Genomic DNA, 16,720 nt, shown 5'->3' with positions numbered 1-16,720 from the left:
ATTTGTACGATGTTCTCAATAACATGAGAAGTCTTTAAACACAGGGAAAAACTGACACAAGTTAGTAGTATAGAAAACAATAATCTATCTAATCTTTTTTGTTTTTCTAATGATTTAATCTGATATGATTAGCAGAATGTTTAGCATTTGAGCAATATAGTGTTTGTGGAAGGCATTAAGCTCGAAAATAACTGTCCACCATCCTAAAGAAACAATGCCTATGGTGCATGAATTTGTGGTAAACTTAAGGGTTCTGATATTGTTTAATAAAAAAAAAGGTCACCCTTACTTGGCGGTTACTGCATAAGTGCATATTAATACAATTTAATTTCACTAGTGGAATGCTCATTCTAAACCTGCAGTTTAATGCCCAAGAGCAAATTCAGAATTATGCCAAGTCATTTGTGAGTCCTCTTCAAACACTTATACAACACCTCACTGTCGTCATGTGGGGAGCTTTTTATAAACAGCCTTAATTGCAAAGTGAAGTTTGCGTTCATCCTACCTGGTTTATGTGCTGTGAAGATTCGATAGTCAGTGTTTTTCATAAAATAAAACTGAATTAGAAAAGCCACACACTTGATATGTATACAAATAATATAACTTGATATAAAACATTGCAACAAAACAAATATTGTGCTTCTACTTTGAAGAGAATTTGCCAACAGGAAAGAAGAATGTGAATGTTGCTGCATTGACAATGTGGTACAATTTAAATAATTCAAATTATATAAATGATCTAGGATTTGACCCAGTACTTGTAGTTTATCTGAGGATGTAGAAGAAGACACATTCGTCTCAGGCCACAGTCTGATGGTGAACTGCTGGAGAGCACTGGTCCCCTGTTGGGTAAATATGTATTATTATTCAAAGTATCAAATCAAACCAAATTAGGTACTGCACTTCCTTGGGCCCTAGACAGTACACATGCCAATTTTGAAGCCGAAAAGAGGAACGGTTCTTAAGGTAGGTCAACACAGTCCTTTGTCTGCAGCTTAAAGACAGTAAGACACCTGATGAATCAGTCATAGAGTCACAACTGTTTCTATTGAAGTAAACATGATATGAATACTAAGTATTTGTGTGTGAGGGAATTTCCAAGACATGTTATGAGAACGACTTAATTAATTGTATGCTGTGAAAAGACAGTTATAAATATTACGTGTATCACATGTTGCTACAAGTCTCTGAAATCCATCCAAACAAGCTCCTAGGAGTGGAATATTCAGCCGTTTCCTAGTGCAACTAGGGAAATTTCCAAGTTGACACCATGTGGTTAGGGTTTAGTGTTGGACCAACAAATCTGCTTCTGGTGAAATTCCACTTATTGTTTTAACATTCCTTTGCTGCATTGTAATTTGGAGATAATACAGTATATTACTGTTGTCTTTAAAAATCAAGACAAAATTAAGTGTTAATGTTAACAACTCAAAGGAATCAAACATATCATCATTTTCAGTTGATCAGTAACAATGCAACTGGGCCCTGAGAACCCTGAACTTATGATCAGCCATGTATAGACTGACCGCAATGACACCACGATCAGAAACCTCCTATCATAACCCAGCATTTTTAGTAGAGAAGTGAGTCAATGTGACACAATTCCTGTAGTAGCTCAGAGGATGCCTTGGTAATAATAAAGATATAAACCAACAAGGGAATATTTTTTTGCCCCACACTTTTCATTTTTATTTGAACATAGGTGATGTTCAGATATACCTTGTTTTAGATCCTGGAGACACATAAACACATACTTAGATATGGAATAGGTCAACTAAAAATGACCTACTGATTTATGAGCTTGTAAGAAAGGGCAAGAAACAAGCCCAATGAGCACCATCTATTCTGATAAGGGATATAATAATAATGTTAATTCCACTAACACCCTCCTCTCCAGTCTGTCGCAGTACCAGTCCTAAGCTCCAGAGCATGGTGCCACTGCATGTGCTGTTGCACCTTTGAATGGAATGTAGGAGGGTCAGATGGTGGAGTCTTGTAGTTGGAGGAATTCCAAATGAAACACCCTAAAAACAGCACCATTGAATCCAAGCACCAGACTTATTCATCCTCTAGTCATCAGATTTAATTGGAGCCTGTGGCATTTTGCAGATTATAATGCCAATGTAAAAGAAATGCAGGTTTCAAGACGTGTGAATGATTGTTGTTGTGTCCGACCTTATGAAGGGTCAGTGTAAATGGCTTTTCCAGCAGCTCTGCAAGGCTGTAGTAATGCTAACATGCCTGCAGTGGTGAGAACATGTTAATGTTTAGCAGCAAGAATAATTACCATATTAACTTTTAGTTTGGCAAAACACCAGAACACTAAAATGACGTACAAATATAAGCAAATAATATCGTTGGCCACCATTAATTAGCTGATAATAGGTAAATAGGCCACATATTGTAAAGTTGTCAAAGTGATGATGTGTTTCTCTGTTAGTAATGCTATTATACTTCAAAAGCAACAAACATAGAATATCGGTCTTATGGCTCTGATGTCATTCGCACTGATTCATCAGTCATACTTGGCCCTTCTGGAGCTGAATATGATTGTGGAGAAGGTGCTGATAACCCTACATTTTACAGATGGTTTAAACATGTCAGCATTAATGTCCTGATGTTATACGCAGATATATGTCAGGCCCATAGACTGTGGTCAGGCCTTGCTTTAGGATAAAAGCTGTCTGTATTTGCATCAGGGATCTGAGATTATAAATATTTATCAAAATATTGTTATTCAATAGACATGACAATGATAATAGAACACTGCAAAAAAGGTCTCTCCAAAAAAAAGCCCAAATAAAGTATACAAGTTATTTTTTGCTTGTAATAAGCCAAAAAAACTGCCAATGGAGTCAAAATTGGCTTGGTAAGATTTCTTGAAATAAGACATTATATTTAAGCCTTACAAGATAAGAGTGATCTTGAAATTAGCTGGGAAAACTCATTTTTAGCTATATTTTACTAGTATTGTGATGTTTTGTGTCTCATAAGAAGCCTGAGAAACTCAAAAACAGTATTTTCCCCTCAAAAGTAGCATATTTTTTTTGTCATCCTGCTTGTTTCAAATGTATTTAACTAATTTTTAGTTTTATAATTGTGACACTGTTCTAGATTTAAGTCCACCACTTACTGGAAATATGATTAGAAACTGGCATTTTGACTTGAAGTTAGCATTCCTGACTCGTATTAGGCAGTGCTCTTTTGCCATAATAAGCCGTAATTTACCATCCTGTCATCATCTCAAGTGGTATTGCGCTAAAGTGTTTGTACAAAAACTGATATTTTGGCCCTTTGCTAAGCATGCTTCAGATAACTTTGTCCTTGGGGAACCTTTCCTTTCAGCAACACGCTGCAAGTTTGAAATGAAAACCAAACACACACATTCCATTTATCTCAATAGCTTTATTTCACAGATAACTTGTACCATCTGTCTAATTTGTTGTAATTTCCAATGACTGCATCGGCAGCCATGTTAGCAACACTGCACTTGGGATCTGTCTTGGGATCACAGCAGAAACAGTCAGTTAATAAATCAACTGGATTAAGGCAGATTAAGAAGAGGATTGCTTCAATGTTGAATTTGGCTCTCAGATTGCATGAAGACATGACAAACCCTAACCCTCCACTCTTTTGAGTTTCTCCTCACTTCCTTTGTTTCCTTTCTCACTTCAAATCTGGTATTGATTCAAGATTATAATCTTTAAATGTATTAAAACTACACTAATTACCTCCACGCTCACCCTGTCACTACTAGGTCAGTTTATTTTTGGTATGTTTGCGTTTGAGCTGGGTCTTCAAGGCCAGAAGGTCAATGTAGAGGATCTGATTGAGGACAGCAGAGGCACAGAGCAATCCGCCGTGCACAGCTCCAGCCAGGCCATTACAGAACACGTCCTGCCCTGCGCGCACACAAACACACACAAACACACAAATTGTGTAAGTGTGTCAGTTTCTGCAGAATCTAGACCACATTAAAACTGTCCGTCAAGTCACCTGTGAGGAAGAGTCCATCGATTGGTGTCTGTGGTCGCGTCCGAGCAACCGTTTCTGGGTTGAAGCGCTCCAAGTTGTGTTCAGCGCCGTACATCTCGCCTCTTGGAGCTCCCAAATAGTGGACATTTGTTAGAGGAGTGGCAGCATCCACCATCACCACCTGCATTTTCACACATACACTTTGTATTCATAGGGGAAAGTACATCAACAGTAGTCGGTGACCATTGCAGAACCATTGGTCGATATTATCAATCATATCAAAATGTATTTGGATAATATTTGTATGTATTTCTGTAGCCAGAGGTTAGCTTCATGAATTTACATTCTTCAAAACAAAAACGATAAGCTATAAGAAGCTGAAGTGGCTCTATAGATATAGAGGGAAACCAGAGTTTGGTTTAAAAAATAAATAATTTGTCCTGTTTTAGTTTTGTATGAGAAATAATCTGTGGCCATCTCACCACACATGAAAACTCATCACCATTTATGTGCCCCGATTTAAACAAGAAGCAGAGATTCTACTCTGCACTTGGTTTGTGAGTTATAGAAAATACAATGAGAAGTATGACCAACTGGCCTGAAAGGAAGGGTTAGCAATGCTTGCAATTCTTCATCCACGTTACATTCACTAGGGTTGTGTTAAGTTCCAATAGGGAAGCAAACGTGGGGGCGTGTGTCATGGTTACTGAAAGTCTCCCTCAACCAGTCAAAACTAATACTCAAAGCTGGAGTTTTTAAAATAAGAACATGTGTATTTTGGGGCTCGAAACTCCAGAGTAGTGTGCACTTTAAAACCAAAAATGTATCAGCTTGGATGGATGTGTTAACGTAGTTGTTAATTTCTTCAGAGGTCAAGCAGAACAGGTGGTAACTTCCATCTGTTGTTTGTCTGAGTGAAGTAGTTAATGTCCTTATATATGCATACAAGCTTTACATAACAACATAGACACTATACCTTGTCTCGCAGTTGTGGAAATATGGTTAGTGCCCAGTCAAGCATCTCTTGGGCCATGCTGTTTTTCAGATCCAGGTAGTCCTGTCCCCTCTTGCCAAGTTTTGTCCCCTCCCATTCCTCGAACCACTCATAGCGAGCCATGGTTAGCAATGTCATACATGACTTACCTGAAGAGAGATCGGAAAAAGGTTCAGTTCATACTTTAATCCATACATTTTTTTTTATTTATGAGAGTAAATGGGAACACATTCTCACCAACAGAGCCCATGAGATGTATTTACCTCAACAGCATTCCGACACTTTAAATACTCTGACAACCTTTTGTTGCCCTTAATGTTCCAGCACACTGGTTTCACTGACTGACTGGTCAAACAAGTTGAAAAATAAGTTTTAGGAATAAATAAATGTAAGCATGTACAGCTAACAGCATAGCATATAACTGCAAACTTGTTTTGTCAAAAGCAAAAATTTGGGGTTGCAAGTTATGAGGTCTTGAGAAAAATCTATCCAGCACCTGTTACATTTACTTTTAACCTTTTTTGGGGGGCATCATGTGCATATTTAAGCCCTTCTACTGAATTCTTATTTTAAAAACCTTGTGAAACAGATGCCAGGCTGTTATTTGATTCAAATATGTGCTCAGTAAAAACACAAAGCTATGGGGAGAATTAAATTAGAACAGTAGCTAATAACACTGAATGTTCATCACACCCCTGCAGCACAGTTGGCAGTAGCTCAACATTGAAGGTGGTGCATACTTGTTAAGAAGATCTTGCAATCAGTTTATGATTGGCAGAATTGATTGTCATGAGAGGAAGTTGAAAATTCCGGAAAGCTTTTTTATTCAAGGCAAAAAGGGTATAGGTGAGGGGCAGAATCATAACATGTTCATTGTTACAACTGACAGTATCCATGAGATGGTCAACTAGAGATGAAAAGACTTCTCTTGTTTGATTGTGTGGGAAATCTAAGCCCCACTGCAAATTTCTAAGATGGACAACTTGTCTTTTGAAATGTTGAAAAGTTGCATCAGTGTAGGCAGTTAGTAGGTGGCCAAATCGGACAAAGACCAACATTGGAGGGTATCATGTTCACCTGCGATAAAGTGGTAGCAGAGAGGAATCCAAGATGACAACTTTTATATGAAATATACATCTGCAAACAAGAATGACATTTTTTTACCTGGCTGTCGGATGTTTGCTGTAGGATCCTTAGCGGATGGGGAGGTGATGAACATCATGGGAATGTTCCCCAATACTTGATCTCTGCTCAGGGAAGAGTATCGCTCCATTCTTCACAGTTTTGTTTAGACAGACAGACAAACACATTGAGTGATCCAGAAAATTTCAAAGTACAGTAGAACAGAGATGACATGTTATAGTCAGCTGTGGAATTGAAGAGAAAAGTACAAAGATGAGGAAAGAATAAAAATATATTTAAAAACCTACAGTGAATCCAAGTCGTTGTCTTTATACATCCAGAAGTTGGTAGAAACGATGCCAAGCTCCTCTTTGGTTCCATCCAGACCAACAAAGACCAAGAAGGAACCCATACCATGACGTACCATACCCAACAGTGACTGGATCTCTATGTAAACAAACACATTTTGGGAAATATGCAGTATAAAAAGACGACAAACAAGAAAAAAGTTCAATGTACTGTTCATATATGCTTATATATGCTTTACCTGGTTTGTCCTGTACGTACTGAGGTAGAAACGTCTGGAGGGTGTTGAAGATGCCAGCATTGGAAATGACAACAGGTGCATGGACCTCAATCTCTTCTTGTCCTTTACGCACTGTCACACCTTATACAAACACATAACATTGCTTACATAGAGCTTAATATGATTGCATGGTAGATTAAGAGTTATTAAGGGCTTTACAATAAAAAATAAATACTAAAGGTATAATGGATCTTAAACTATAAGCTGTAGTCTTTAGAATCTAAAGTTTAGATATTTCACCTACTGATTCCAGAATCTCTCCTTAAGAGCACATTTACATTGTATCATTTTAGGAATCATTACTATCTCTATGCATTATATTTCCCTGAAGTAGAATGTAAAAGGGGAGCCAACAATAAACCTCGGTGGGACCCCAAAAAAGAGGAGCATGAGGGAAGGAAACATCACTGAGCACAACACAAACAAACCTGTTAGATCTGAGATGAACCAAGTCAACTCTTTTTGATAGATGATTGATACATTGATTGACAGATTAATTGAAACCAATAGCTCAGCACAGTGAGGACAACACATGTCTGGAGCTGGGTAACCTCTACCAAGCAGACAAGTGAGTTGGTGCTATTGGGGAAAAGTAAAGCAAATGAAGCACGAACCAAATCAACCTCAGTAGGTTTGTTTCCTTTTTTTACCGTCTTGCTGGCATTAACTGGCATGTAAAATTGTCGTCTGCTAGTAACAAGCACATCACTATGTGTGACATAATTGACAAGTTTGAAGAAAAAATTATGTTTTCTTTTACTGGTACGTTTTTTATTTTAGACCTGAAGGGAATGCAAATGCCTTGAAATGTGCTTTTGGAGCTTTCTGACTCTTTCTTCTGATAAGAAATAAGCTTTGTGTGAAGAAGGGAGTGTTTTACTGTGGACTTCCATGACCACAACGAGCTGTGCACACTTGCATGGAAAAGACCACTTATACCCTATGAATCCGTGCACTCCCCCTTTCTCACCATATGCCTTCCCCAGCTGGTTGAGCAGGATGCGTTGCACCGGAGCCCTGACCAACACCGCGCCCCCTGCTTGCTGAATGACAGAGATGATGTGAAAGGCAATCTCACTGGCGCCCCCTCGTGGGTAGTATGCCCCACGTTTGTAGTGGTGAAGGAGGAGAGCATTGATGAGAAAGCTGGATTCTTTTGGAGGGACACCTTCAAGAAAATTAAAGAATAAAGATCACTGAAGAAGGCGTACTCAGTATGTAATCTTTTATCACTGCATGTTTGTGTATGTATATGTCCAGCACCATAGAACAGGTAGGCAGATAGGGCCTGCAGGTCCTTGTTCTGTGTAAGGCGGGACATCATTTCAGAATGGCTGGTTGTTGCCAGGCTGAACACTTGAGATATTCGATGTAAAAGGCCTTTATTAACCAGGAAATTAACCAGCCAATAGGGTATCATCTTCAAGATGGCGATAAGTGGTGTCCGCTGTGAGGCTAGCTGCAACAGGAGGCAATATAAGCATATTTATTAGTCAGAATAAGTGGGATAGTGCAGGGTATATGCAAGTATACAGCGTATACCTACTTATTTTTCAATCAGCCACTTCTAGGGATGAGGAATGAGGAGTGGGGATTGGTTAGCTAGGGTAAGAATATCAAAGTAAGCCAACCAGAGGTTGAGATGGGTGGGTCATGCCTGGGTTTGCCTTCCTGGGGAAAATATTGACTGACCTTTACCTAGATAACTGAACTTACTAAGAAATACAAACAAATATAGCCTTTACTGACAAAGAAAAAGAAAAGGAAGGGAACTATTCAAACAAAGATTGCAGCAGAAACTACCATCTGCCACTACATCACTGGTAACCAGCAGCTCAGGTAGTGTTGGTAGTTCAGCGCCCGCATCAGTGAGCGCTCAGTCCTCTACCCCTGTCTGATGGTGAGAGACAAGCTGCCTCTTCCTACAACTTCAGGTGAAGATGTCAAACCCGATGAGCACTTTATAACAGCAGAACCTTGTAAACTATGTTATTGACATACTGTATAGTTATTTCTATAGTAGTATTTGTAATATTTTCAATCTGTATTATTTATTCTGTCCATGACAAATAATTAAAAATTTGACAATGGTGGCACACTCCACTACAAAGTCTGTTGCTGTTTACAAAAGAAACACAGGCCAATAGACTGCTTGCAAATCTGAGAATAATAGTTCAATTTGAATGCGTGAATGGACAAGGGAATAGTTAACTCAAAATGTATAATCATGTAGTTGCATCACCCTAAAGTCTGTGGGCCACTATTGATGAGAAAACTGCATCTACAATAGAAATTAAGCAACAGGGTACACATTTTTCTTAAAGTATTGCATAGCAATATTTAAGCTTTGATGGAGGGCTGCTTAATTTATTTTAGTAATTTAATATCGCAATAATATCTTATCCAAACACTTATTTATATATAACAATAATAATTATATTTACTTTATATTAACTTGTTTTACTTCGTCACACAACTGCAAACATGCTGTATAATTTTACTGTGTGATGAGTTTATAAAGAGTTGAAAAGAAGCAGTCTGTGGAGTACAAATATAATCAGAGGTACCGGAGGAGCCAGAGCGAATTTAATTGTAATCATATACTAACCATTAAATTGAATTGAAGGTGAAAAATATAACATGTGCATGGGCCTGTATTGACAGGCCCCTTTTTCTCCACCAATACAGTTGGAAAGGGGGCACTTTTTTTAACGCCATCTTGTTTGTTTTGATTGTTATGCTAACTGATGCTAAATAAACGGAGCACCACTCGTGTTCCAGACTGGATGGAAGTTGTGATGTGATTTATCCCAATTTCCACAGTGCTACACTTTTAGGTCTCAAATTGTATTTGATTTCTATTCACCTGACCAGGGACAACAGATAGACATTAGCCTATGCCACGAATTCTGGTGGATTTACAATAACCAATAAAAAACTTGCAGTGATGATGATCACTAGTTGTGGCACAAATAGAAAAGTAATGGAGTCAGGCTTGAGCCTTGTGGCACTCCACATGTTCATTTTTTCAAATGTTTTATCTTTACTACCTCCTCACCTCTCCCCCATTCTCATCCTCCATTCCATTTTGAATATAAATAGCTCCCTCTTCCCTACCTTCATTAATCTCATGAATTCATCAATGGCCTCCTCCTCTCCTGGAAACTGCTTCTTTAGACTTTCGGCCATCTCAGTCTTCCCTGAATGAATATGGTATTCCCTGAAAATGACAGAAAAGTCAGGTAGGACATTTTTTAAAATAAAAATAAAGATAATTTATTAACTTCTGGGTACCATTGAAAAGTACATGATAGAGAAGAAACATAATTCATAATCAGATTTAGTTGGATATTGTATGTAACTCCTGGTAATGAATTCAAAATGTAATGTATAGCAAAAAGCAAAGGGTAACAAAAAGCTCAAATGAAAGAATGAAAGTGTGATTCTGTAATAACTGTACCTGCGCTTGTCGTCCTGACCCAGGATCAGTGTGTCAAACTGCTGTCCCAGACGTGTAAACTGCAGCTGACCCTCTGTAATCTGATCCATAGTAATCCTGAGCAGGCTGTTCTCATGAAGCTGGCCCAGGTAATGGATACCTGGTGGAGTTAAATCAGATCTATGTTATGATTGGAAATATAAAACACGAGATATCTGTGTCCCAAAGTGAGTTTCAGAAGGAATCATTCTCAAGATTTTAATGAATGGAGAGGATCTTGAAGTTAGAAAAGGACAAAGTATTAACAGTGTAGAACAACTACCCTATAAAAGGTAATCAGATGTTATCAGAGTCCTTCCTGTGTCCAACATGACAGTTTTGCAAGGGACTAATTAAACTGATAAACAATTTCCTGCTTTGTAGTAATCCCTGCCAGCAGTTTTTCGTTAGGATAAAGTACAAAAACTGCTGTAATTATGGACCATGCCAGAGCAGATTAATGTTTTAAATGATCATGAGTTGGACTTGTCAAACGCCCCAAAGCACTAATTATGAATGGAAACATATCTATCAAATATTTTACGCTGTCAAAATAAATTAAAGATGGACATATCAACAGTGCTGAAACCTCAGATAGCAAAAGGTGAAATGGATAAAGAAACAACCAGCGAGGATCATTAATGACGCTACAGATGTGTTGTGCCTCAGATCACGAAGTGTCATGACATCATGTATCTGATCTCTGCTCGTTTCCTCTGCAAAGACCTCATTGAGACAATGAGTGAATTTTCAGTCATTGTGTATTATGATAGTGTTAAACTCTGATAGTGTCACCTGGCAACATTTAATGGAATACAACTACAAATCTTTCAACCATATTTGTTTTTTTCTTTTATTTTCTTATATTCTGGATAATACAGTAAGTAATAGCACACAATAGTTTTAATAATTAGATTAATTACCTCAGATTAGAATTGTATTTAATAAGTGATTAGAAATCATGAATTCAAGACCACGATTGATGCATTTGTGTGGACCAAAAAATACATTTGTTTCTCTCCTCCACAGTATTTGCTTGGATTTTTACTAATAAGCATGCAATATATAAAAAACAGTAATTGCTTCTATAGAGCTCTATATGTTAAACCAATGTTCTCTGTAAAACAAGTTATACATATCCACAGCAACTGAATGCCTCCATCTGATAAAAGGCTGTATTTAACGAGCAGAGTTTTGTGGGGATATTACGGTCTGAAGCAGCACTTTGTGTGACAGCATTAGTTATGGCAATACAAAAATATAGAGGAACTCAGGACATGATGCCAGCAGGAGAACATGTGTGGCCGATGTGGTGCAAGCAAATGTCAAAGCAGTCATTACATGTTTAGCTCACATTGAAAACTGAAATTAAATGTTCTCCTTTTTCTCTCTCCGTCTGCTAATATATACGAACTGCGAACTGATCATTTTACCAACTTTGTTGTTTGTGTCTGACTTTCTTTTTGATTAGGAAACTCAAATCATACTGACAGACAAGCATAGAGCCTGTATAATGTGAGACAGCAACACTTTTTGGCTTAATATTCCTTTCATAAATGGACACAAGATGAGTTATAAGAAAAGATACACCTCAACACGGTGTGCACAGGTGTGTGTTTGATCATATAAAGACGTTGGCATCTTACCCACGTCAAACTCAAATCCCTTATTCTGGAAGGTGTGGGTGCAGCCTCCAGCCTGATCATGTTGCTCCAGGACTAAAACTTTCTTCCCAGCTTTGGACAAAAGTGCTGCTGCCGTCAAACCTCCCACACCACTGCCAATCACCACCGCATCCAGAGCAGGGGGAACACGGTCCACACGAAAACCTGCAAAGAGACACAGAATAGATTCTTTGAAAATCAGTCTGGTGGGAGATTTTGAGGTCAGTCAACATAGACCTCTACTTAAAGCTCTCATAGGGGGTCTGCAGTCAAAAAGGTCCAAAGGCCCCAGGTTAGATGGATGAAACCATCGTCTTTAACATCACTCTCAGGAGACCATAGGTTAGCACATAATAATTTGTATACCTTGCTTGCACCTTGAGATAACAGAATACATGCCTTTAAATGTAATTCATGAGGTATACGCTTTGAGATTACTCAAACCGAATATGGCATTTTTGGATTCCCTCAGTATTTTCTCACATTATAACACTGCAGCATTCTCACAACAAAAGCCATTCGACTTTTTGTCAATTTGCTTGTCAGAAAAAATATTTTTTACCTTTCTTCAGCCTGTCATCCCTCTGTTTGCTGTCTGTGACCAAGGGTCCTGGTGGCCTCACGCACTTCTCACTGAACACCTTGTAACGCTGTCGAGTGGTCAGGAAGAAAATGACTGCCACCAGCAGAACACAGCCCAGTATACAGAGCAGCCACCACATGGCAGAAGAGAGCTTTGTATCTACTATACAAAACCCAGGTGGCTAGTGGAGAGAGCAGGGTGGAGAGGAAAGGAAGAGACAGAAAGACAGGAGAAGAGCAAGTCCAGAAGAAGAGACAGAGAGGAGGAATACAGTGATGAAGACAGGGTAGGAGAGAAGGATGAAGAGAGAAGTGGCAAGACAAGAAAGCAGAAATCTATCCTCCGACAAGGTCGTCTCTCAAGAAGAGCAGTAAATTGGAGAGGGGAGAGATGAAGTGAACGATGGAGTGGGGGAAAGGAGGATATGTTCATTATGGTTATAGGAAGAGCAATGATTGGACATCAAACACATGACTTTTAGAAAGTCTTATTTAAAAGATAACAGCAGATAACATTCTCCACGCCAAGGTCATGAGACTGGCTGACACGGACAGAGAAGAGAGAGATGATTGTGAAGCGTTTCATCAGACTTGGTTTATCCAATAACAATTTTTCGCCCATTATTGAACTGCCTTAGGATGAGTGCATATACAAAAACTTTGCTGTATTGCAGTAGTAGTGGTTCCACTGCATGAAAGTGAACAAAGAGGCTTTGGGAACTGAGATGTTAAAGGGACTCTCTCCTGTCGTTTTCCCACCAATATGGAGGCGGATCTGTTCAGGTTTGTGGCCCTAATTCTGAACTATTTGTGGCATTTTGACAATTGATAAACTGTTTGAAAACCTGAAAAGTTGGTTCCCAACTGGAGAGTGAACCGGCATGACATAGTAAGTGTGTGTGTGTGAAGCTAAGATGGTGTATTAGCTTATCATCGTAATACACCATCTTGTTGCTACTCTTCACTTTCATTGTGCAACGTGAAAAAAACAAAACGTTGTCTGGTTCACAAAATAGCATTTAGGTTCTAAGAATTCTGAACAGAACCTGAGCTTATTTGGTGGAAAGGGGGAACTTGGGGGAAATTTTGCTTTATGGTAACTGAGGTGCATGCACAGTATTTGTTGGCCCTGATTTATGACTATTCTATTTCACAGTCGCAAAGCCTGTGAGGACAGCTGCATGCTGAAAAAAAGATTTTTGTTTGTAATCAGGTTGTAACCAGGATGTCACAGTTGTCAAATTACACAATTACAACGTTTTCCCCCTGTGCTTTTGCATGGAAAATAATTTATTGGATCCAGAAGTGGTTCTTCAAAGCTCAAATAATTTGTCTTGCAGAGAACCTTTTAGAAGAGTTTGCCAACAACTGCTTGTAAACAACATTTCCAACACGTGGTTTCAAAATGCATCATCCTGGCTCTGATTCAAACCACAAACTGGACGTTATGGTGGGAATAGGGTGTAAATCTTATTTTAGAATACAGAATATGAAGAACTGAATATCCCTTGTATGTTTGAGGACTAGATCTTAGCAGGTGTTATCGGCCACCAACGCATGCTAGGGACATAACCTCAGTTGTGAAACTTAGTGTCATCAAGTGTTTGGGCCTTGTGATGTACAATACAGGACCAAACTTGAGGGTACGCTGAGGCGAAAGGAAAATCTGCTACTGGCTTGATTGGCAGCATCGTGTTGCAATGTGTGAATGAATATTATATGATCTGTATATCAGTTATGTATGTCAAATGATTTAATGATTTTATTCACCTGAATTTCATGCAGTTGTTCTGTATTGATTATTTTATTACAATTTAGCTTAGAAATTAAAAATTTTTTTTTAAACACATCTTTGTGTTGAAGTATGTAACACACGTCATGTGTTAAATGCTCTTACACACTGGGAGTGATAAAAGCAACACAATTGTGTTGTCCTAGAATATACACTCTAGTTTTGTGAGGGATCCATACTTTATATGTGACGACTTTCGCTGTATACCAAATTAAGTTATTTCTATTAATCTTCTTTGGAGCATGAGTATATAATATAAGTTTCAACATCTGATTCTACAATCGTCAGCCCTACAACAAAAATACAAGACTCAAGCCTAGTCTGTTGTTAGAGTTGTGTTTTCTGAAGAGAGAGGCTGCTGATATTTTCTGTGGATGAGATGTCATGTCTGTCTTTCTGCTCCTCTGATTCGCCAAGATTTCATTAACCTTACAAGGCAAGGTATGAGCCCAATCCGCAAAAAGTTACAGCAACACTGATTTTTTTATTGATCACTGTGTTTCATTCCAGGCTGAAACGACGGTCAACAGTTGATTTCCCACTTGTTATGTAGAGAAGAAGAAGGGATCGAAAAAACAGATGCTACTAAGTTATAATTTGGGAAATACAGGATTCAGGGTCTTTAGTGCTTGACCAGTACTAACTACCACATTCTGATTGCACTGAATAAGTGAAGATACAGACAACATGGTTTATTGCATTCATGAGACTTTATAGAAAAGAAGGAAAAAGTGAGGTTTTGGGATGTTCTTGAGAGAGAAGAAATGTTGTGTATCTCATCACAAATACTCCACAGATCCAAATATAGCTGCCAGACAAAAATCTGCTGAAGCCACCTTTAAAAGCATTGAGTGTAGACTGAGAGAGCAAAATAACTGTCAGTCAATCGTCAGTACATCTGTTTGACAAACATCACTTTATCATTGTACATTAAAAGTTTGCAGTAGCTGCCATAATTAAAGATCTGAGTACAAACAAGCTGCTCAAGGAGCTTCTTGCGGTTGGCACCATGGACAGTGTTACATGTACGGTGGCCTGAGGGAGGAGCACCACACAACATCAGAAAAGCAAATGAGACGACACCAATTTTTTGTGAAGTTTTCAGTTGTGCTGTTCACTCGAAGGCCGCTACACATGTCTTTACTGACATTCAGAAAGTTATCACAAAAGTTTCACATACTGTAAATACAAGGCAAGAATCTCATACCTAATATATCCGTATCTGTTATAACATTGTGCATCTAGATGCAAAAAAAACAACTGAGTGAAGAAATACAACAAAGATTTTGAATTATACGACAAAACAAAAAGTGCAAAATTCCGAACAATAGCATGTGCCAAAGTGTTATGAAATACAATGTTGTATTCAAATCAAGCTGCTTGACAATGTTTACTGTGTGTATATGTGTGCCTGTATGGCATGGGTTTCTCATTATGTACTGGTCCTCTCTAAACCATTCTGGGGCTACTGAGTGACACTTGTTTATACTTGTGACTGATTTGTGTTAATGTGCAGTATTCTTTTTTTGTCATTTGCCACATTGTGTTTCCATGAACCTTTCCCAACCACCCACACACTTTATACGAGATTGGAAAGTTAAGCTCTCTGTGCTAACCAGCTTACAAATGCAATCACTAACCCATTGGCTAAGGTTGCTGACTGGAAAACGTTTTCATGCAAACGTTCAAGAGAACGATTTTAATAACATTGGATAATTTCTCATAACTGTGTGTAAACCATGTCTCCACTGGGGTGCAGTCTTAAAAAATGTATTCTCTGTGGCAAAGCAGTGCTGTTAAAGGTTCAGTGTAAAGGAATTTGTGGCATCTAGTGGTGAGGGTGCAGAATGCAACCCCATGACCCCCCTCACGCTTCTCTTCGAAACATGTATGTGAAACTAAGGCAGCCTTCAGGTCATGTAAGAATATGAAATGCCCTCTCTAAAGGCAGTGTTTGGTTTTTCTGTTCTTGACTACTGTGATAACATTACAGGGCAACATGGCTGACTCTGTCAAAGAGGATCTGCTCCCTATGAAGATAGAAAGGCCTCATTCTAAAATAACTAATCCACAATGATTTTTAGTTTCAGATTAAACACTAATGAAAATATGAATATGAATATTGTGTTTTACGTTCGATCCACATAAATCCTACACACTTGTCCTTTAACACGTTGATCACAAGGACAGAGTAATGGCTCAGAAAAATAAAAACATTTTGATGAAGCAGAAATATGAATGAAAAGTCATGACCCACTGTTTTTGCATCAATACGTGATGCGCTCCAATGAGGAGATAATCATTTGGTGAGTGACAATGGTGAATTCATTACGTTCCCTTTGCACGTCTGTGAAACATTGGTTTCAAATACATGTATTAAATACCTGTAGTCAGCAAATTTGCACTATTATCTATGTTTAAATGAAAAGGAATTGCACATACTGATCTAGATGTTGCTGTACTGCTGTCTAGTTAGCTAGGACATTGTTTAAGATAATCTAAACCCAGAGACCTAACCCTAAGCGTT

At 38.4% G+C, this 16,720-nt stretch overlaps 1 protein-coding gene across 1 annotated transcript; it reads right to left on the bottom strand.

Moving 5' to 3' along the window:
* Positions 1 to 3,753: 3,753 nt before the first annotated feature.
* Positions 3,754 to 12,541, bottom strand: LOC133022856 (all-trans-retinol 13,14-reductase-like). The gene is made up of 12 exons (XM_061089766.1): positions 12,382 to 12,541; positions 11,802 to 11,984; positions 10,138 to 10,276; positions 9,795 to 9,897; positions 7,941 to 8,136; positions 7,648 to 7,845; positions 6,639 to 6,758; positions 6,400 to 6,538; positions 6,134 to 6,243; positions 4,952 to 5,118; positions 3,997 to 4,156; positions 3,754 to 3,902 (listed from the first exon to the last, which is right to left on the bottom strand). The coding sequence occupies exons 1-12, from the start codon at positions 12,539 to 12,541 to the stop codon at positions 3,754 to 3,756; spliced, it is 1,824 nt and encodes a 607-aa protein (XP_060945749.1).
* Between the last annotated feature and the right edge of the window lie 4,179 nt (positions 12,542 to 16,720).

The sequence above is a fragment of the Limanda limanda genome, chromosome 17, assembly GCF_963576545.1.
Source record: "Limanda limanda chromosome 17, fLimLim1.1, whole genome shotgun sequence".
NCBI classification, from domain to species: Eukaryota; Metazoa; Chordata; class Actinopteri; order Pleuronectiformes; family Pleuronectidae; genus Limanda; species Limanda limanda.
Note: the sequence above shows the minus strand (reverse complement) of the source record. Positions and strands in the feature narration are given on the sequence as shown.